This window comes from Bemisia tabaci, chromosome 7 (genome assembly GCF_918797505.1).
Source record: "Bemisia tabaci chromosome 7, PGI_BMITA_v3".
In the NCBI taxonomy this organism is placed as follows: domain Eukaryota; kingdom Metazoa; phylum Arthropoda; class Insecta; order Hemiptera; family Aleyrodidae; genus Bemisia; species Bemisia tabaci.
The window spans coordinates 2,476,005-2,498,059 of record NC_092799.1 but is presented as its reverse complement, the minus strand read 5'-3'; the positions used below and the strand labels follow the sequence as shown (position 1 = coordinate 2,498,059).

The following is a 22,055-nucleotide window of genomic DNA, read 5'->3' as shown; positions in this document are numbered from 1 at the left end:
GTCGCAATAGTGCATTTGAGTAAATTTCTCGTTACGATAAGCAAAGAAAACTACATTTTGAGTCATTTCGCATTACATTAATTTATGGCGTCCGCCATTTTTGGGTCCTAAGGGCTCCATTCAGCCTAAGATGGCTGATCCAATCAGAGGTGGTAACCCCAGTGGCCACACTCTCTCAATATAGGTACTCTAGCCAAAGGAGTCCTAATCTTGGCGGAGAGGCGGTTGCGCGTGACGTGCTTTGCGATACATCGATTGATCTGCCATTTAAACATACGGAAAATGATCGATAAACAGCGCACAGGGATCGAGTCAATAGGAGAGGTCGGACAAAATTTGGAAACTTTAAATGCTTTACTCGAACTCCGTTTACACACAATTTTGAGGCTCTAAAAAAGGATTTACAGGTTTCCCCGTGGAATGTTCTGCCACAAGCACCCCTTCAAATTTAAAATGTGACAAAATAAACATTAAAATTCGCAGTTTTAGTCGAAAATGTCACGTCCAACCTCTCTAAGTGATTCAATCCACTGTGCGGCGTGTTCGCAACGAACACCTTGATAATTGTTTCTTTACTAAAGCTTCAAATGGGGAAATATCAATAATCCATCATCCACGCCTCGCCACTAGAGAGAGGGTCTGGTCTCCTCATGAATTATGGTACCAAGAATTTTTCATTGATGCAGATTTGAATCGAATCCGCTGAATGTAGCAAAGGCACATCTAGATCAAACCGAGGAAACGGAGTTCAAAATTGTGTTTCTTCGAGAAGCTCTTTGTCAATATTAGCATTACGCTCAAAATACCATTTAAAAAGTTGATATTAGGACGGCCCTGGTAAAAATTGGCCGTAGAATCTGTGTTCCAAAATACCATGGACCTAAAGCCGGCTGTTAGATTTTCAATAGCTTCTATAGCCGGCTACACAATTTCTTACAGCCTTTTATAGCCTTTATAAGAAACTCACAGCCAGGCGATAAAGTCAATGCTATAAATGTTCCTAATTACGGATGCTAGGACTTATTGAGTTTTTGGACCACCGCTCCATTTTTGGTCCGTAGTATCATGATTTATTTTGCGCGGAAAGTTTCGTACGTTTGAAGGATGCCTGCCATTCCTAATATGTTGGAGCGTCTTCAATTTCGTAAGATACTGAGCAATACTTCTGGTGTGAAATAGTTGCTTCAAGCGCCGTGGCACGCTACGGCGTGGTGGGCGGGCAGCCAGCGCGAAAAGCGCACTAGCGCCTACAAACCTAACAAGGATACTTCACGCATTGCGCAATGCGTGAAGTATCCCTGTTAGGTTTGTAGGCGCTAAGGCGCGCTTATCGCTGGCAGCATGCCGCGCCGCTCCGCTGTGTTAGGCTCCAATACATAATCTCGCGGAGTCAGCGTTTTTCAACTCATGATTTTGAAATGTTTGCACATCCTGTATGGATTATTCTCATTCTCGTAATTGATGAAAAAAAAATATGTATTAAAGGAAAATATAATATGCGTTTTGAAAATATTATGGGGGTTCCATATCAAACTTAATGATTTCCAATGCACACGAATTTCTACACAATTTCTTATAGCCTCTTATAGGCAATGGCGATAAAGTGTAAAGCCCGGCGATAGGAACTATAGCCCGACTGTATACTTTTTTATAGCTTCGTATAGCCCGGCTATATGATTTGCTCCGCTTTCTATAGCCAGCTATATGATTTTCTATTGCCTTCTTTAGCCGGCTTTAAGAATTCCTAAGGTATTTTGAAACGCAGCTCCTAAATAAATGAGGCTTCATTCTATCATTACATTCAATGAAAAATCATGTGGAGAGATATGTGTATATGTTATCGTAAATATCTGAAAAATACCGATAGAATTATAAAGCTCCGCGCCACATTCATTTACGTTTTTTTTCTTTCTATTTTCTTCTTTTTAAAACAAATTATGAAATAAAACATATATTGAAAGTTCAAAATACCCGAATGGAGTGATGTGTTTTCGATCTTCATCATCGACACCTCCGTATTTTGAACGTTCGGTCGGCGGTCGCCCAATCAGGTACCGTCGCATCTGGGCAAGAAAAGTCAGCGCGCCTTCAATTGGATCTATATGCAATGCGCACAACAACCCTTGATCCCGAATACTTGCATCATGGAGCTACTGTAATTCAGACGTCGCGATGCGTTCCCATACAGGGAGCTCTGAACCGATTAAACCCACTAGCAATAGAGTAATTCTTTTGGGTGAGCACATACGGTTTCAACCGTGGGTTTTCTAGAGTACGGCTTGTCTCATTTCTTCTACTCTAAGGTACCCGAGATAAGCGTTCCTCTTCTTTTGAATAGGACGAAAAATAAGCAAAGGGGAAACACCTTTCAATTGATGGTATTCAATGCAGCAATGGAACCCGCAGAGACTTTGATTAAAAGGGTCATTTCCTAAGTTTTAAACTCGAGGAAAACGGATGCGTTGAACGATTACTTTTAAAACCTCCGAATGCATATATATCACGCTCAATTCCAATAATAAAACGCCGAACCGTCGAATACGTGCGGGTCTAAGGGTTCCTTTGAAATCCCGGGAATTGAGTCTGGTCGGAATGCGGAGAGGTTCCTCACTCCGCCGCACGGAATAATCGCCTTCAAAATGGCGCGTATGCAATCTACGACGGCCGTGTCTTTACAGTTTCAATAGGTTCGTATCGCTTAAGATTAAGGAACTCTGAAAAGAAAGCCCTTCACACTGACGTGATAGCAAAGAGCGCAGTAAATGCATGCTAGGATGAACCTCGAGACACATAAAAGCATGTGCTAATCATGGCTCATACAGAAATGCACTTACTGCTATCTTCGTTATGACGGCGGAATTAAAGAGCTCAGAAGACGTTGGGATGCTCCAAACAAAGAATTTGCGAAGGTTCCCTGGTTGAGTAATAATTGGACCACCATTTGAAACAAGGAACCACTATTTCTAACTCATTTCAGAAACAGCATATATGTCATTGGTTTCCCCATGTAGGAAGGTGCTTTTATTAAGTCGGACGGAGATGGTGGTTCCTCATTGCAAGATGCAATCCAATTGTCCGTGTGTGATTGGTAACAACTGACTGATGTACGTGAAGGTACTCTCAATTCTAAGGGATGAAGATTAGAATGAGCTGTCTTAATAAAAATATAAGTATATTCATTTAGCCCAGGGTTATGAGCTTTCTTGAAACTCAAAATTTTCCGACTTCTCGAGGATTTTGAACGTAAAATTCCGTAAGTTCTTCCAATATAAATCTCAGAAAGTTTCAACGCGTTATATTAAGCATAACTTTCCTGTGGGAGAATCAAATATGCGATATAATTGGACTACAATTTTTAAAACGAGGCCGATTTCTCCGGCTTTTCATAAACACCATTTATCATCATTTACATTCTGCAATAAGGTAACATAATTTTAGGTTCGTTTTCTGAACGAAATAACTCCACTTGATTTCCTTATGCAGATAAGTGCTTGTATAGGTGAGCCGAGGATGGGGGTGCGGCTTATCACAAAATTTAGTCCATGAGACCCCTTAATTTCCCCATGCAGATTATGGATAGTTGCCTTTACGGATGAGCCGGAAATAGAAGTTCCTTATGTGGATTGCATTTTGCAAGAAGGAACCAAGAGCATTCAAATTTTGTCAGGATTGTGCAACTGACATTCTTTGAAAGAAAATTACTGAAGACATGCAAAAAATTAAATTTACAAAGGTAATTTTCGTGTTGAATTTATACTATATTGGGATTAAAGATAAAACTTGTTTAGATGATCAGTTTATATTTGCAAGGTAAAAAAAGTTGCACAATCTTAGCGACATTGAAATGCTCGTGGTTCCTTTTTGCGAGATCCAATCCATATAATGAGACAATATGAAATGGATTGCATTTTGCAAAAAGGAACCACAAGAATTCCAATATCGCTAAGATTGTACAACATTTTTTATCTTGTAAATATGAACTGATCATCTAAAAAAGTTGTATCTTAACTCCAAAAATCTATAAATTCAGTACAAAAATTACATTTGAAAATTTGATTTTTTGTGAGGTTTCAGTAATTTTGTCGCAAGGTATGTAAGTCGCACAATCATAACAACATTGGAATGCTCTTGGTTCCTTTTTGCAAAATGCAATCCATAGAATCAGGCAAGATGAAACACAGTTGGGTCAATTGCGTCTAAGTAATGAAAACGCAAATAAATACGAGTTTCTAATGAACACACGTGCAGAATTCCACAAAACAAAGAAGTAAACATTAAAGCATAATACTTGAAAATTCTTATTCCTTCTTTACTTTATGGTATCATAGATTTCACGATCATTATTTCCCGATTAAACACACCGCGATCCAGCATCTCGGACACGAGGGAGCGGCACAATCATCATTCCAATTGACAATTCAAGTTCAAAATCAGCGGAAAATCAGTTAAATTACGTCCTTATTCACGCATCGTCATTTGCACCGGACAGAGTCGCCGGGTCTCGCGCATAATCTCGCGCAATCCGATGTAAAATCGCTTTGTTTACAGCACGATCTAGCAGGCCTGTATGTAATACGCTCCTTCAGCGTGCACCGCTAATTGGATTCTGGGTACTTACGAAGCTCAAGCATGGAGACAAAATGAGCGGCCAGACGTTCAACTTCAGCCCATCGTTTTCAGTAACGCACCTAACGTGAAACGTGCGCTCAAGCGTAACTGAGAGACGGTTTTACGATCGTACCGGTTGTTGATTTGCATTGTCACTGAAATAAACTAACGCACTTCCCTCATAAAATCGCGACACCCACACACGAATACTCGGGAAGAGAATGCCGTGGTAAAATCTACCGTGTGGTATTGTTAAACAAACTGCGAAAAGTCGTGGACGCGCGAAAACAGCGAGTCGTTTCCAATTATATCACCGGAAGAAAGTGCTAATTTTTGTCGTTCAAATCGAGTGAAGTGAAAACTCAATAGCTTAATCATTTCGATCAGCCAGTGCGAAAGCCATTCAACTTAGAAAAATCTTACTTCGATCGTAATTTAATTGATCGTAAAAAATATTTTAAAGAGATGATTTTCAGGGCTACTCGCGTCTTGTATTTTCTGTTTATTCTATTCGTTTTATTTTTCTCCCTTTTGATGTATTTATTAATTTTCCTTTTTTTCAACGTTCTTGGACCGTCCACGAGTCGGATATTGACGAATTTCTATAATTTAAAGCAAAATCCATCGGAGGAGTTTTAGACTGTTAGCGAATGGATCATAACAAAAACCGATAAAGGGCGAAACTCAGGTGAAAAGGATAACAAACTCGAACAGTACACCCCCATGCCGCATACAACCTATCCCTGGCTAGATACACAAAAATCGAGGGAAGAAGCTAATTACTTGCCGTACGTTGGCCTTTGAAGCTATCGAAACGCATACTATATTAAAACGTAAGTGATTGTCCGAAGTTAATTTAATTCCCGACGTGGTTTTATTCGGTCAATGAGATTATTTTCCAGCGTTCCTGTTAATGTCCTAAAAATTAAATTAGGGGAGGTTAAATTGATTTTTGTGCCAACAGAGTGCGTACCGTTGCATCATGATTCGGTAGTTTTGTGCCCGGAAAACGACAAATTAGAATTTTAAAGAGTACAACTTGGTGTTTTAAATTGCAAATTTCAAACTGCCATACTTCCACTTTAAAAATGTTGATAGTATTTTCATCTCGTATTTTTACCTCAAAATATTCATCGGGCATTACTCTACACCCTGGTATCAATAACGTGATTTTACTGAGATTTTATGAACCAATTTTGAATTTCTCGTGGACAGTTGGACTACATTTTACAATAAGGAGCCACTATTTCTGGCTCTTTCATAAAATCACTTATCTGCATAGGGAAACCAATCACATGTATGTTGTTTCTAAAATGAGCCAGAAATAGTGGTTCCTCATTGCAAAATGTAATCTAGAGGAGCTTCGAATAAAAATCATCAAACTCCACGGAGAAAACAACTTCAGTTCATATGAAACGCTTAAGTTTCAATCAAGGTATCTGAAGTTTCAGTTGTAGGAACAGAACTTCAGTTTAAGTAACCAAAGTTTCTGTTATTCAAACTAACACGGTAAATGTTCGACTAAGGACTTAAGTTATCTCACCTAAAGTCTGCGATTCCTAGGATGGAAAAATATGATCATCTGGACAAAAAACTTTAGTGTTCCATGTGAAATGGATGGTGGCAAGTCAATTTTCCTAAAACATTTTTTCCTACTGCAATTTTTCCTAATACTTTTTTCTTACTCGTTTTTTGTCCCATCACAGTTAGTCCTACGAGTGAGAAGTCCTACAAGCTTTTTTCCTAGGGGCATTTGTCCTAAATTCAATTTTAAAACTAGGGGATCGAGAAATTAAAAAAACAACATAGGTACCTCACAAGTTAAAGTTGTGGCCGCATGCCCGTAAGTAGTGGAGCTTCATCCTCCTCCCTATATTGAGGGTATAGAAGACTCAGCTTGTGATGTCTCCTGTTCACGCGCTTATATTCGGCTCGCTGAGAAAACTTTACTCTTTCTGAAAATTTCCCTCTACTCTACTCATGTTTACGGTTCAATTATTATTGGATTATTAGGACAAACACCCTTAGGAAAAAAGCCAGTGGGACATCTCACTCGTAGGACTTACTGTAATGGGACAAAAAACGAGTAGGAAAAAAGTATTAGGAAAACCTGATGTAGGAAAAACAAATTCAAGAAAAATGACCTAGCACCGAAATGGATTGCATTTTGCAAAAAAGAATCAAGAGCAAATATCCTACACGTATAACGCAACTTGCGCATGGGAGCTGGCTGGATTTTGGTACGTCAACACTCAATGCCTTCGGCTCATTTTAGAGGATTTGAAAGCAGAGGTCAGACAGGTAAGACATCCACTCAAAGTACGTCTATTTTCATTGTCTGCGAGAGAAAACACCTTGAGTTCAGTTATAAAAACGAAATTTTACGGGTTATAATATCGTTGCAATAACGAAACATATTTTCCCTTTTAACCAACCGTAAAACCGGGCAAAGAATCAAAAGAGCCTAATTGATATCAAAAAAAGTCAAAGAAAAGTTCAAAACGATATTTTCGTTCATTCTATTTACTTTGTTATTTTCAGCAACAAAAAGAAATTAAAAATCGTCGAAATTTCTGATTCTCTGCGATTAAGATCAGAAGCGGGCTGGGTTCTCGAAGCGGCCGGGAAAATTATTTTTTCACCGGAAAACATACAGGATTGCAAAATCTTTACAATCCTGTGGTCCTAGGATTGCAAGCTCGCGGTGTGCGCTATTCGGAGAATGTGTACACCGGGGTAAGTTCGACACCAAGAAAATACGACTTGTCAACGACTTGAGCACGCACCGTGGTATAGGCGCAATGCATGAAGTATCCTGCAGACTTGTAAGGCGCTATACTATCCGCCGCGCGCACCGTGCTGTACGAGCAATGCATGAAGTATCCTGCAGTCTTGTAAGGCGCTACTATGCTTCCCGCGCCGGCCGCACAGTGTTTGATGCGATTTTTCAAACTTGCGGCATCAGCGGTTTTCAACTTATGATTTTGAAGTTTTTTAAAGTTTAAATTTTGTCATGAATTTATAGTTTATTGAGAGTAAAGATGAATCTTCTTTAGAATATCAGTTTATATGTGCAAGGTAAACTAAGTTGCACAAGCTTAGCGACATTGGAATGCTCTCGGTTCCTTTCCGCAAAATGCAATCCAACTAAAGTTCAGTCTTTGCAATCGAAGCTTTTCTCTCTGTGCCCTACGAAAAAGACGTAAGAGCGTTCTGAATTCACGTTCGTTTCGCGTTTTCGAAGAATCGATGAGCCCTCTTTCGTCAACGGCTTCAACGTCACTCCTTTAACGGAAAGGCGCGTCTCTATTGCCACATGGGCCCTGGGAAGCATGGAGCCATGGCGGGGCCAGGTCTCACGTGAAAGGCGAGATACGCGAGTGGCAGAAGCATGTCACAAGCGCCAAAGTGCAGCCTGTCGAACGGGAAGCTTGATGCGGTGGAGAAATTCCGATGATTTTCGACAAAAAATTGATGTGTGTTCGAGACTGAAATCCGGACGCGACTTGGTGGCCGAATTATGTTGTTGCGTAAACACCTTAGGATAATTTCGTGGCTTTGCAGCGTGCGGCGTCGGCTGCCTACATGGATTAGTCCTCGCGGTTTTTATCGGTTCTTAGAGAGACGATTCAATGACCTGACTCGTCTTGACTTAGATTTGCATTCTCTTTTTCGAGATGTCTTTTTGCAATTTTTTCGGTCATTCAAAGTTGGATCGCATTCGGCAAAAAGGAACCAGCGCGATTACAGTGTTTTCAAAATCCTGCAACTTCTCCTTTCCTTTTAAAAATACTCAATGTATGTACAGTATGAGAAAAAAAACACTAAGAAGTGGCCCGAATACTGTACGTAACAAGGTGGAGAAATGGTGCTGGGTCCACACCATTTCGCGGGAAAAGCGAAGCCGAGAAATTCCAAAAATTATAATTACAGTCAAAAATAAAATTTTTAAACTCTAATGAATAATGGAGTCTTTTTGGAGTTTCTCGGCTTCGTTTACCCCACGAAATGATGTGGACTCAGCACCATTTCTCCACCTTGTTATATATGTACAGTATTAACATTTACACAATTATTTTCCTTTAAAATTAACAATTCTTTGGTAGGAAGCAAAAATTATTTGCTACATTGAGAGATTTTTTAGATGATTATGAAGAAGCTAAATTTTTACAACACTGTAATCGCGCTGGTTCCTTTTTGCTCCACGTTTGTCTACGTTTTGTCGCTTTGATATGAATTCTTATTTTATATTTTGGTCGCAAAAAAATGGTCAGAAAGTGAGGAGTTTATGTGATCCTGACCGTCCATTGACATTAAGTTGCAACTTAACAGAACTATATTCGGAGGGGAACGCAAGTTGAAAACGCAAGAATGTGGCTGTCAAAACTACAAGGTAAACCAAAAAACTGGGATTTTGGAGCAGATTGTACTTTAGCCTTGGGCACTAAGTTGTTTTGTTTCGGTTTTCCTAATTGCAATATGAAGGGATGTTATTGCTGCATTTTGATTTTTAGTCAGTAATGCTAATCGTCAATTATTTGTTTCAGGTGACGATTTCGTCAGACACGTGTTGATCCTATGCAAAAACAGCGTGGAAAAATGCAAAAATGTCATCGATATGTACTACACTCTTAGGGGGGCAGCCCCTGAATACTATGAAAACCGAGACCCTCTTAGGCCCGAAATCCAACAATCCCTCCGAACAGTGTAAGTAAATACAACCATTTAAGAAAATCTGAAAGGAGTTTAAAAGCCTACTTACTTCATTGAATTTCAGAGTTTGGTTCCAAAAACATTGATAAAATTATTTTTATAAGCTTTTACAGGAATTCCATGGATTTAATATTTTCTTTACAGCAAGGACTTGGAGAAAGAAAAGAAAGTAAACGCATTATCATTTTGTGATAAGATCCTAGCCGCGTGAGAATTATATCATGATACGTAAATTGTTTGAGTCACCGCTACATAGTAATTTGCGGACAATTTCCCTTCCGCAATAATCGCTAATTAAGACAGAGGTGTGAATGGTCTTATCGTTAACCTGACATGCGAATCTTAATGGAAGATTTTCTCAGGATGTGATGATGAGAGGAAGGAAAAAAAGAGGATTAGTGATTTCTGAAAGGAGTTAGGATTAGTAGGATTAGTTAATTATAGGAGTTAGTTAGTGAGGATTAGAAAATTCACATTTTCCTCAAAATAGAAAGAAAATTATCAACTAGTGAGCAGACGCCCTGCCAAATCGTGGATTGAGGGAATAAGGCAGGAAATAGAGGAGATGGGATCTGCCGGATGAGCTCTGGTAGGATCCCTATCAGCGGCGGTTGGGTGTCGCAGAACGCAAAGTAGCGCTAGAGCGACTTGTTAGTTAGTTCTGAACTAATGAGTATTTGCAACAGCTTTATTACATATTCCAAAAAATGCACTATGGTAATTTTGTTCTGTTCACTGATTTGAATCGTTTTTAAATGCAGTTAGGCGGATTGTGGTAGAGTACCTGTATAGCAAGAGTATAAACAGATGTGAAACTCGAAAAATCCATCGGGCCTTCGCCGATGCTTCTGCGAATAAAGTTAGAGCCCAGAAATGCAGCCAATCTATGAATTTCAATTATCCAGAACGATTTACTAATACTATTGTTACGAACCGTCGTTTATAAAGCACATATTTGACTCAGTTTTTGCATAAGTTTACTCATTTTTGCGGAAGAACGCTCATTTCTGTACATTTTTGGCCATCTTGGTTAAAATTAGAATTTGCAGATTCTGCAGATTGACAGTGAAATTTTGTGTGGTAGAAGTAGGTTAGAGGGATTGCTGCACTTTTGGGCCCTAAAGACCTCCATGAAGCGATCTGTCCATACTCTCGCTATAGAGGTACTTTAGATTTTGTGGTTGAGTTCGTCGAGGATTTGAGATAATCGAGTCGTCCTAAGAAGATGCAGGCGGATTAAGCTCTGTGGGTCAGTAAACTGAAATTGCAGGTAGCGAAATAAGCCGAGTTGCTGTAGGGCCGAGTCTTACAAAAGCGTAACTTTCTCCGCTTATTCAAATGAGTTGCGCGATACGAGGCACCCGGTCCGGTCCCTCCCGCCCGTAACCGAAATTAAAAAATATTGAACGATTATCCGCAGCATTCAACGGAATAATCAACTCCGATCGCTGGAACCGGTGACCGGAGCAGCCCGAATTCCGAATCCGATCAGAATTTTTAGCGCCGGCGACGGGTGACGTAATTTTCGGGGTTCGATGACTCCTCCCTTTCGATGAGTCACGCAATGCAACCGATTTACTTTGGAATCGCCGTAGGCGACATATAATATTTCCAGAGTCAGTTTATCGTGCTGGTTTCATGAGGGATCGCATCTTATGTGACATCAAAAGTTGAAAATAAATTTCATCGCCAAATTTGGCTGGCTAAGCCGAATGGAACAAGATAATTGATAAAAAATAAATAATAAATATGTTAAAAGTAATTGGACTGCATTATCGTTCTTTTAGAGAACAAAATAACGTCATCTTCCGGCCAAAGTATCGCATGCGCAAGCACGTATAAAACTTTGATTTCGAATACGTTCTCTCAATTTCAAAGTCTTAATCCCTATAGACGCTTGTTTGCATATCGCTGTCTGTCACATTGATTAATATTTCAAAGGCGTAGGTTGGCAGCAGCGCTTTTCTAGTGATTTTCGTTTTTTACGCTGTCACCCTTTTGGGCCCTAAGAGCTACATGAACCGAGCCGTCCATACTCTCCCTATAAATGTACTCTCGAGCTGTGCAAAGCGGTTTGAGGCAGTAGGTCCGTTCCGCGAGATTTCGTACTTCGATCGTGTTCTGAGGAGCTCTTCAGGTGAAGTTTGGGCGGTGGAGCTCCAAAATAAATCAGATGCAAGTCAAACACCGGACGTGGGACGCGGGCATTGCCCAACTCCGCCGTGCTAAGAAATAACGCCGTATGAACATTCCAGAGTTGCCAAATTTCCTTCCATAATTTTTTTTTTTTTTTTTGAGGAGAGTTATGGATATTTTTCCTGTAAATTTTCAGGCACATAAGGTGAAATTGTGAACAAAATTATCTGCAAAATTTAAGGGAAAATATTCAGAAGTTTACCGGGAAATTCGTGTTTGATCGAAAAAAAGTTGGCAACGCCTGGAGGCTCATACGGGGTTTTTCTTAGGATGGCAGAACTGGGGCGGGGGTCTTAGCTGGGTCTCGGTCACACGGTGACCGGCACTGCGTTTACCGTGGCGGCAAACAAACAGCGCTGTTGACTCGACGCCGCCCGGTGTTTGCTCACCGGTGGAACGCTTAATTGTCGACGAAGGCTATTTTTGAAATACCCGTTGCCCCGAGGTCGGGCCAATTGTGCAAAGGGCAGCTTTTCTCCGGGTCCCCGATGTACTCATCTTCGACGTCGCTGAGGAAACGCCGAGGGAAACGCAGGGAAAACTGAGAAAAATCGGCGGCCGCATGTTGCGTCGTGGAGGGGTTTGCGAATAAGAGTACAAAGAGAAAGATGAATTAAGATGGACCGGTTCCGTGTAGTTCTTGAATGCATCGATTGTACTAAAAGCCACATAGAGTACATATGGATTGCATTTTGCAAAAAGGAACCAAGAGCATTTCAATGTTGCTAAGATTGTGCAACTTACATTATCTGCAAAAAGTGGCCGAAGTCATGCAAAAAAATGAAATTTACACAGGTAATTTTCGTCTTGAATTAATAGTTTTTTTGAAAGTAAAGATACAATTTGTTCAGATGATCAGTTTATAATTGGACGTATTTCTACCAAACAGACCTATGTGCAAGTGAGAAATATGGGGTGTGCTCGTTAGTTCTCTTTGCGTAAGAGTGAATGAAAATAATAAAGCGCCAGTGACGTCAGCGGCAACAACGGAGCCGCACCAGGCAACAACCGCGTCCCCGCCGTCGCCGTTTAACTCATGAGCCCTGTCCACAAGGCTCTCTTGCCATGCCCGCGGCTCATGAGTTCCGCATTCAGTTGCACATAGGTCTGTTTGATAGAATGTAAAATCCCGCTTTTCCAATTCTTCAAAAGGAACCACGCCCACTTTTACATTGCTTCTTATGCAGCTTCCACGAGCACACCCCATATTTCTCACCTCCACATAGGTCTGTTTCGTAGAAATACGTCCAATTGAAAGGTAAAAGAAATTGCACAATCTTAGTGACATTGGAATTCTCTCGGTTCCTTTTTGCAAAATGCTACCCATACAGTCGTATTTTAAATGAGCGAGCTGGCGCCATGTTCTGGTCGACGGATTTCGAGCCTGGTGTGCGCCGAGCTACGGTCACTTTTTCCATGCATTTTCGATTCAAAATGGCGATGTAGAATACGTAGTAATTCCTATCCTCTTTCCTACATCAGATGGCCGGGTCCCCGTCCATCGCAAGCACTCGATCATGTATCGAAAAAGTGACCCGGCGCGCGGCGTCACTCACGAATCTCGGAATTCGGGACCTGGAAAATGCTTAAAAGTGGCGCCAGCTCTCCTATTTACATTACGACTCTATACTCTATGTTTTTCCTTAGGACGGTAGTATACTGCTTGAGTAGGAAGTGCGGGGCTCCTAAAATATATTGTCTTTGGACTAAGTAGTGACAAAAAATGAGACAAGCGCAACCGGTTACACGATGTTTTGCAATGAATCAACTGAGCTTCACGAGGTTATTAGAGAGGAGACGTCGAGCCTACAACCTTGTCCTCTGTGCGAGGGCTCACTTTTTACTCCAAAAATCTATCTTCAAAGTGTTGCCTTGTGCTTTCCATCGGTTGGTCGCAACCAGTTGTGACAGAACGCTGACAAGTTTAATTTATTGTTCTCATGGGGCATTTTATGTGTATTCCGGATTGATGCTACCTTTCTGTCGAGAAAATGCAAACTCTTAGGACAAGGTTGACAATGCGGTACATCCACTCTAATCGTAAAAACTACGGCGGTTATGAAAGACACAAACACTGATTTAAACTTACAAAATAAATTGGAAATTGGGACGATCCTTGGTGTCATGATTTTTGATAGAGAGATTTTTCTTAGAGTAAAAAAAATCGAATTTTGATATTTTGACAAAAACTGCTTTAAACTTCTTAGAGAGCGGGAGAAAGCACTCTAATACATGATCGCATCAACGAATGGCATACCCTGGTAAAAATTGGCGGTAGAATGTATGTTCCAAAATACTATAGACCTATAGCCGGCTGTAAGATTTCCAATAGCTTCTGTAGCCGGCTGTACAATTTCTTATAGCCTTTTATAGGCGATGGCGATTAAGCAACAGCCAGGCGATAAAGTGTATGCTAAATGTTACTAATAACGGATGCTAGGACTTATTGAGTTTTTGGGCTACCGCTCTATTTTTGGGCCGTTGTATCTTGATTTATTTTGCGCGGAAAGCTGCGTACTTTTGAAGGATGCCTGCCATTCCTAATATGTTGGAGCACCTTCGATTTCGTATGTTACTGAGCGATACCTCTGGTGTGAAATAGTTGCTTCAAGCGCCGTGGCACGCTGCGGCGAGGCGGGCGGGCAGAGAGCGCGAAACGCGCATTGGCGCCTACAAACCTAACAGGGATACTTCACGCGTTGCGCAATGCGTGAAGTATCCCTGTTAGGTTTGTAGGCGCCAGGCGCTCCGCTTTGTGTTAGGCTCTAATATTTAATCTCGCGGAGTCAGCGTTTTTCAACTCATGATTTTGAAATGTTTGCACACTCTGTATGGACTATTCTCATTTTAATTGATGAAAAAAAAAAAATATGTTTCAAAGGTAAATATAATTTGTGTTTTGTAAATATTAAGGTAGTTCCGTATCAAACTTAATGATTTCCAAAGCACACGAATTTCTACACAATTTCTTATAGCCTCTTATAGCCAATGGCGATAAAGTGTAAAGCCCGGCGATAGGAACTATAGCCCGACTGTATACTTTTTTATAGCTTCGTATAGCCCGGCTATATGATTTCCTCCGCTTACTACAGTCAGCTATATGATTTTCAATAGCCATCTTTAGTCGGCTATAAGAACTCCTATGGTATTTTGAAACACAGCTACTATTGCCAATTATTACCAGGGTAACGGTGCATTACAATCGGAGAATTTGTAACATAGAAAAATTTAAACTTGTCTCCTTTTTCGCGAGACTACGCTCATGGAGGTGCGAATTCAAATCCCTGTATATCCGGTTTGGTTTGAAATTTATCTCATTTATTCCGAGTTTTTTGATAAGCAATGTATCTGTTGACATTGGACGTAGAAACGTGATGTTTGGACAAATCGAATTTTCTTTTGCTGATCTGTGAGCTTAAACCATCAAGACTCAATTCTATGACTGTGTCAGTGGCGCTGGTTGCAGAATTGTGATTTAATTCTTGATTCTTGTAGATTAGCTACAAATAATAAGATAGGTCTAATTGTAAACAGCAACTTCCTACGTTCAAAATTAACCGAGACATCGCGCTTTGAAAAATGCACTTCATGAAGTCATCCGCCGCGGTAGTGACTTCATTAGCTTCTTCCATCTTGCTTTCATTCGAGTTTCACATTGATGAACCAGTGAAAATGTATGTCTCTCTGATTGAAGGTCTCGATACACGATCAAATTCCCGAACCAATTACCATCAACGTGTCGGGAATGATCAATCTTAAATCATTAATTTGCTTAATTTTAAAATGAAATCTTGGTAGAAATGTTTCGTGCGGCAGGAAATGATGAATGGCACTCCATGCTGGTCAAAATTTGACGGCCCGTCCAATTTTGATCAATGAGGACTGTTACATGGTGACCATCAGTCTTCAACTGGTCTACTTAGATCAGAATTGGTTCGGAATTTGACCGTGTATCCAGACCTTATGGGATAAAACCAATGGTGTCATTTCCGCTGTGAATGACGGCATAAACGAAATTTTTCAAAGCGCGATATCTCGGTTAATACTGAACGTAGATAGCTGCTGTTTGGACAGCTCTCATTATTTGTAGCTGCTCTGCAAGAATCAAGAATGAAAACGTGACCAGTGCAACTGACCCATTTCCTATTTTCAAATTGGACGTATTTCTATCAAACAGACCTATGTGTAAGTGAGAAATATAGGGTGTGCTCGCTAGTTCTCTGACCTTAAGAGTAAATGAGAATAATAAAGCGCTAGTGACGTCAGCGGCAATGATGGAGCCGGGGCACGAGAGCGAGATCGTCGTCGCGGCACTTTAACTCATGAGCCCTGTCCACAACGCTCTCTTGCCATCCTCGTGGCTCATGAATCCCGCATTCAGTTGACACATAGTTCTGTTTGATAGAATGTAATATCCCGCTTATTCAATTCTTCAAAAGGAATCACGCCCTCTTTTACATTGTTTCTTATGCAGATTTCTAGAGCACACCCCATAATTTCTCACCTGCTCACAGTTCTGTTTGATAGAAATGCGTCCTATTGAAAGGGTGTTCCACTCTGATTGTATAATTCTGAATTGCAGGTTGTTCCTTCCGTTGCCGAAGCTAACACCAGACGGGTACCGTGTGAGCATCTTCAAGTTCTTCAACACGGACCCGGCCGTGCTGGACCCTCTGGCGTTCTGCAAGGTCTGCTTCATGTCCACCGATATCCGCCTCCGCGAAGACACCTGTCGGGGCGACATCATCGTCTGGGACCTCGGCGGCGGCACCATGAGCCACCTCACCGCCTCCCTCCCCCAAGTCAAGAAGTTCATCTACTGCGCATCCGTAAGTTTACTCTTTACCACCGAGTTCCAGTGACGATACTGCCTTGCTAAGGAAGAACGCCGTATGAGCCTTAAGACATTGCCAAGTTTTTTCTGATAAAGACAGAAATTATTGGGAAAATTGTGAATATTATTTTCGATTTTTAGGCAATTTTATACGTAATTTAATCTAAAATATCTGAATATTTCAAAGAAAAATATACAGGATGTTGTCAAAAATGCATGTTTTAAAAAGGGAAATTGGGCAATTCTCGAATGGTCATACGGCGCTCTTCCTGGGCACGCAAGGTGGAACGAGTCAATTGGAGAGGTCGGACAAAATTTTGGAACTTTAAACGCTTATAACTCCGTTTATACACAACTTTGAGGCTTTAAAAGTGGTTCTTCTGGTTTTCTCGTCAAATTTTCTTCTTAAAGCACCCATTGAAATTTAAAATAGATAAAATAAACATCAAAAGTTGCAGTTTGCAAAAATTATACGTCCGACGTCTCTACTTGACTCGATCCACTGTGGCATGGCAGTATATAGGGAGAGTATTAACTATTAGAGAAAGTGCGAATTCAATCGTTCTGATTCATGTTTCCTATCCAGAATTACACGAGGAACAAATTTGCGCAACAAAAATTTCTGAAAACAACCCCTAACCAAGATATTAACGTTTTAATTTTACACTGGTTACGGGAGTTTGGAATTCCCTGCCGCTAGAAAAACAGGCAGTGAACTCCTAACACAATTTCATCACTTTCCGGCCAAAGTATCACAAGGACCATGCGGCGTTTCAAACATTTCCGCTGCCTTTTCATTTTTTTACAGCGAAATTGTTGGTTGAATCTGTTGAAATATTTCGATGAAAAATATCTGCAGCACAAAGAATATTCAGTGAAATTTTCAGACAACTTCGTTGAACGATTTCTCTGTGAAAATTAAAATGCGGCGAAAATGTTGAGACGTTGCATGGCGCTTGTGCTACTTTGGCTAGAAGGTGACGATGTGTTGATAAGGCGCGTCGGAATTTTATAGACTATATAATATTAATCAAGCGGCAGTAATTCCCTATCAAAGCAACGTCTTACACCATCAATTGGACGTATTTCTGCTGAACAGAACCAGAGACAGGTGGGAAAGAAGGAGTGTGCTCGTTAGTTGAGGGCCGTAAGAAGAAATGGGAATTATAAAGCGCCAGCGACGTCAGCGATGACGGATTCGGGATCGTAGACGAGGCTCTTAAACTCATGAACCCTATTCACAACGCTCTTGTCACATGCGCACGGCTCACGAGTGCCGCATACAGTTGGCGCTTCGTTCCATTTAGCAGAATATAAAATCCCGCTTTTCAATTTCACTAGGAGGAATCACGCGCACGTTTACAAATATTTTTATGCAGCTCACCATGAGCAAACCCCACTCTCTCAAACATTTCTAGTTCCGTTTAGCAGATATACGTTCAATTTACAACGGCTAGCAGCGTGGCACGCTGTACTGTGTAAGCGACGAGCTGCCCGGGCTAGAGAAACTGAAGCGCCTTCAATTACGAAACTTATGCAACACGCTCATCTATCGAGCAGTAATAGTCGTATCCCCGCGCCTTGCTTGTCTCCTTTTACCACTGCAGGAATGAAGTTACTTGAGGCTGATGGTGAATTTTACTACGACGTCATTTTTTATGCGTTGATTTCCGGATATTAGTACTAGACAAGAAAGAAAGTGAAGAATAAGAATTACAGAAAAAAAACTTTAACTTTAAGATCATTTCAATTATGCGTTGGAAACAACTAGAAAGGCCTTTTGTTTAATAACAATGATATTGAATCATGGTTTGAATTAAGGCGGAAGTCCAATTTTCCAATTTTTTTTTTTCCATTTTCGACGCACTTTTTACGTGATATTCGCGTTTCTGAACGTTTACCATTCGTGCCCCTGCACGCGGACTATTACAATTCTTTCTCGAATAGTATCGTAAGAACAACCAGATGATTCAAAAATGGGGGAAAAAACCCAAAAAATGGATTATGAAATTTGGATTTCTCCTTTCTTTAAAGTAGTGATTACATTTACGTGAAAATATGAATTCACTGAATAATCCTGGCACATACAGGTTTTAATCTTCTGGTATCCTTATTTCAGAATGCTAGCCCGATGCGGCAAAAGAGTGTGTTTATAATCAATGCTCCCTCATTCGCTGACACCATCATCAACTTGGCTAAAAGTTTTGCTAAAAAGAAAGTGGCCGACAGAGTGAGTATGAAGTCTTATTTTATAATTTTTCCGTTCGATCAAAATGTGTGCGAGGTATTCCCTCCTGCGGGGTGGTAGGCCCGACGAAGCACGCCGTGGCATTGAAGGGTAACTTTAGGGCAATAGAGAACTTGCAAATTCTTTGAACAGGCAGTCTTTGGTATGTTATGAATATTGAAGATAGCTGGCTTGTCTAGAAATTATTGTCCTCCCGAGTCCGGGAGAGTATGGAAAAAGGCGCGGAAGATTTTTGAATCTAATTTAAGACTTCGGTGATAACCTTCCTTTGGATTTCAGAATTTTCTGATTTTTCAAGAGAATTCTGAGCAAAAAGTTCCCGAAAATTGTGATGGATCAATGTTTGTTTTTCCCCCTCTCGGCAAAGTTCCCTAACTATTACCTGACTTTTCCGAGGATTTGCTGAATTTTCGGGGACTTGCAACCCCGCTGTGCTATGAAAGAATTGGAAAGCTTGAGAAGTAAAAAATCTCCCAATAACGATTTGGAGAAATAAGATAAAGATTGAATTGAAGTTATACTTTTCACTACCTTTTAAAAAGATCCAACTATGATTCATTTGGTATTAAAATCTAAAAGAAAAATCTTAGGTACATGTAAAATCATATCGACGGTAAATCTACCAGTACCATGTATCTCAGTTTGCGACGGTGCAGAATTCCTGCCGTGATTTTTAATGGAAAACTATTCAACTCCTCTTGAAAAATTATTTGATCAGTCTTCTCTGATCGAAGAAAACTCTGTGAAAATTTCGAGGAATGAAATTGATTTCTCCTCTTTCAAAAAAAAAAAAAAAAGGAAAAAAAAATGTTACCGGAGATTTTCAAACATCGCGAACGAAATACGTAGTTTGGTAGTTTCACCATCGATTTGAGGCTTAAAAATATCTACGTATAGGGTAATAAGGAATACTCATGCGATAATTTGGTTGAGTTTGCATTCGCATCATAAAAAAGAGGAGGTAAAGATCTAGATGGACGAATGAACTTTTACCTCCGTAAAAAAAGAGACTGGGTTACGCGCAGTCACACCCACCAATTTCGCCGCTCCACTGACCAAGTAGTGATCAACGCTTTTATTTCTCGTTTTGTGACCATAAAAACTCGTCGTTGCAGACAAAATTAATGGTTTCTTTCCTCATCGCACCTCATGAGGATATTTTTCGTTGACACTTGATCAAATCAATAAAAGTAATCGAAATAATAAAAATTTGCCAATTCCAAAGAAGGAAGTAACAGTCGATCATTCTTTCTCACGGCACGATATGTAGATTATCGAGGGAACGAACCTCGGCCCTATTTGACCTGAGTCGGCAATAATTTTTTGTCTGTCTGTCGAAATAGGTGGTTTTAAAATTTACAAGGAAACATCTTGCCTAACGACAAAACTGCATAAGAAAAATTTTGAAGAGCTTACTGGAACTAGAAAAATTATTGAATGACACATTTTCTTCAACAAAACTTAGCGTAACTTAAAATCAGGGCAATACATGCAAGAGATTTCAGCTATAAAAAGTATAGAAAACAATCGATATAGCACCGAGACACCTAAAATCGATTAATCATGATGGATTCAAATAGAGGAAAAACGGCGATTGCAACTTACTGGAACAGCTATTGATTTTAAGTGGTTGTGTAAAGCTTTGTCTATCAATTCCAATAACTAGCCCACTGATCTTAAAATCAGAAATACTTGTAGTTTTACCTGCCATACATTTTTTACCGTGCGTTCTCAAAATATTTGGTAATTTTGGCTGTGATCTGGTTATTGAAATTGATGGGCAAGGCTATAAAAAAAAAGACTGCGGCAAAATGAACCGATGCTTGGTGAAATCGGGTGGTTGCAATGGACAAAGGAAGCAAGACTAACTAAACTAATAGCGACCCATGAACGGACCCTAAAGTTGAACTGCGTTTAGCAGAAAGAAACCAAGCTACATCAGCTATGGCCAAATTTAACAGGGCAATTTAATTTTTTACAAGAGAATAATTGTGCCGATTCCTTTGAATATGTAAAGAAAGAAACTTGCTTCGTACCTTGCAGAAAATTCACTGAAATTTGCGCAAAAATCCGCACAATTGTTTATTTCAAATTAACGATTAAATTGCCCGATTTAATTTGGCAATAGCTGATGTAGCTAGGTTCCTTTCTGCTTAACGCGGTCTAGTTAGTTCATCATTTCCCCTTTAGTCTGTAACAACCATCCGTTTCAACTTATAAGATCGCTCTGTTTTCACATTTGTCATCTTTGTCTGGCTCTTCGTCTGTAAATTTTGATAATTAGCTCAAAATCAAGACTATGGATCAAGTTATGGTAGGTGTAGCGACACCTACCATTCTGCGTTTTCCTTGCGTTTTTAAAACATTCGGTAATTTCTGCTAGAGACAGCTGAAATGGACGTTTTTCTGCCAAACGGAACTATGTGCATTAAGACACGAGCCCTGAGACCCATATAAGAACATACGCATATCAGGGCTCATGTCCTAATGCACATAGTTCCTTTTGGCAGTAATACGTACCAATGAAGTATTCCTCCACGATTGAACGAGACTGAATTGATTTGTCGACTGATTCCAGACTCAGGCGCTGTCGGAATCGAAGGACCTATTGAAATACATCCCGATGCAGGTCCTTCCTCAGGAGTACGGCGGCACGTATGAGAAGACTATGAATGAGCTCAGAGGTGAGTGTTGAGTTGAATTCATGCATGCTCATTTGTTTAGCCACGGAGAGAGCCACAACTCGCTAGAACAACCAACAACCGATTAGTGGCTTGATGTCAAGGTCCTCAGCTCCCCGCTCCGCTAGCGCTGACCATCGTGATGTCACAGACAGACGTCTGAAGATCATCATGTGACGTCACCAATTGCAACTGTTTTACGACGAAAACCGTTAATGCTATCAGTTCTAACGAGAGTGATGATCAGCGGAGTGCTTATACAAGGAAACTACCGTCACTGAAGGCACTTCATGGGGCTGTAAAGGACCAAGAAAATGATGGATTGAATTTTTTCATTGGGAAATGATATTTTTGGCTCATTTAAGAAACGTTGTGTGTGCTAGTTACCTTGTGGGAAATTGGGGATACGTGATTTTGTTTGTGATTGAGGCATAGTAGTTAATGATTGCAAAATGGACATCATTTTGCAATAAGGAACCACTCTTTCTGGCTCATTTTAGTAACAACATATATGCTATTAGTTTCCCTACGCAGATAGGCGCTTTTACAGAAGAGCCAGAGATAGTGGTTCCTTATTGCAAATGTAATCCAAATGTAGTCCAAATATCAGCATTTACATGAAATACTTTCAAACGGATTTACATTTTTAGCGCTCCTGGAGTAAACTACATTTGGCACCCCTAAAAATAGGTGCTATCGCCGTCGAAGGCGATCGATGGTCGATGAATACAATGTTTACCTTTAAACTTGAGCAATTTTACTTCAAAGTTTGATC

General features: G+C 40.3%; 2 protein-coding genes across 3 annotated transcripts in view; one reads left to right on the top strand and one right to left on the bottom strand.

The window, feature by feature from the left end:
* The window catches only part of MKP-4 (dual specificity protein phosphatase MPK-4), a 181,495-nt gene that overhangs the window by 67,877 nt on the left and 91,563 nt on the right, over nt 1–22,055 (bottom strand). The gene's annotated exons all lie outside the window — the stretch shown is intronic.
* Nucleotides 1–22,055, top strand: part of LOC109041617 (retinol-binding protein pinta) — a 36,062-nt gene that overhangs the window by 10,658 nt on the left and 3,349 nt on the right. Inside the window, exons 1-5 of one of the 2 annotated variants that reach the window (XM_072302345.1) lie at nt 6,755–6,909; nt 9,156–9,315; nt 16,100–16,346; nt 18,471–18,581; nt 21,178–21,283. In XM_072302345.1, the coding sequence (XP_072158446.1) occupies nt 6,828–6,909; nt 9,156–9,315; nt 16,100–16,346; nt 18,471–18,581; nt 21,178–21,283 (706 nt within the window). In that variant the 5' untranslated portion in view covers nt 6,755–6,827. Of the gene's footprint in view, nt 1–6,754; nt 6,910–9,155; nt 9,316–16,099; nt 16,347–18,470; nt 18,582–21,177; nt 21,284–22,055 lie in introns of those variants that run through there. The other variant, XM_019058005.2, reaches the window with a different exon arrangement.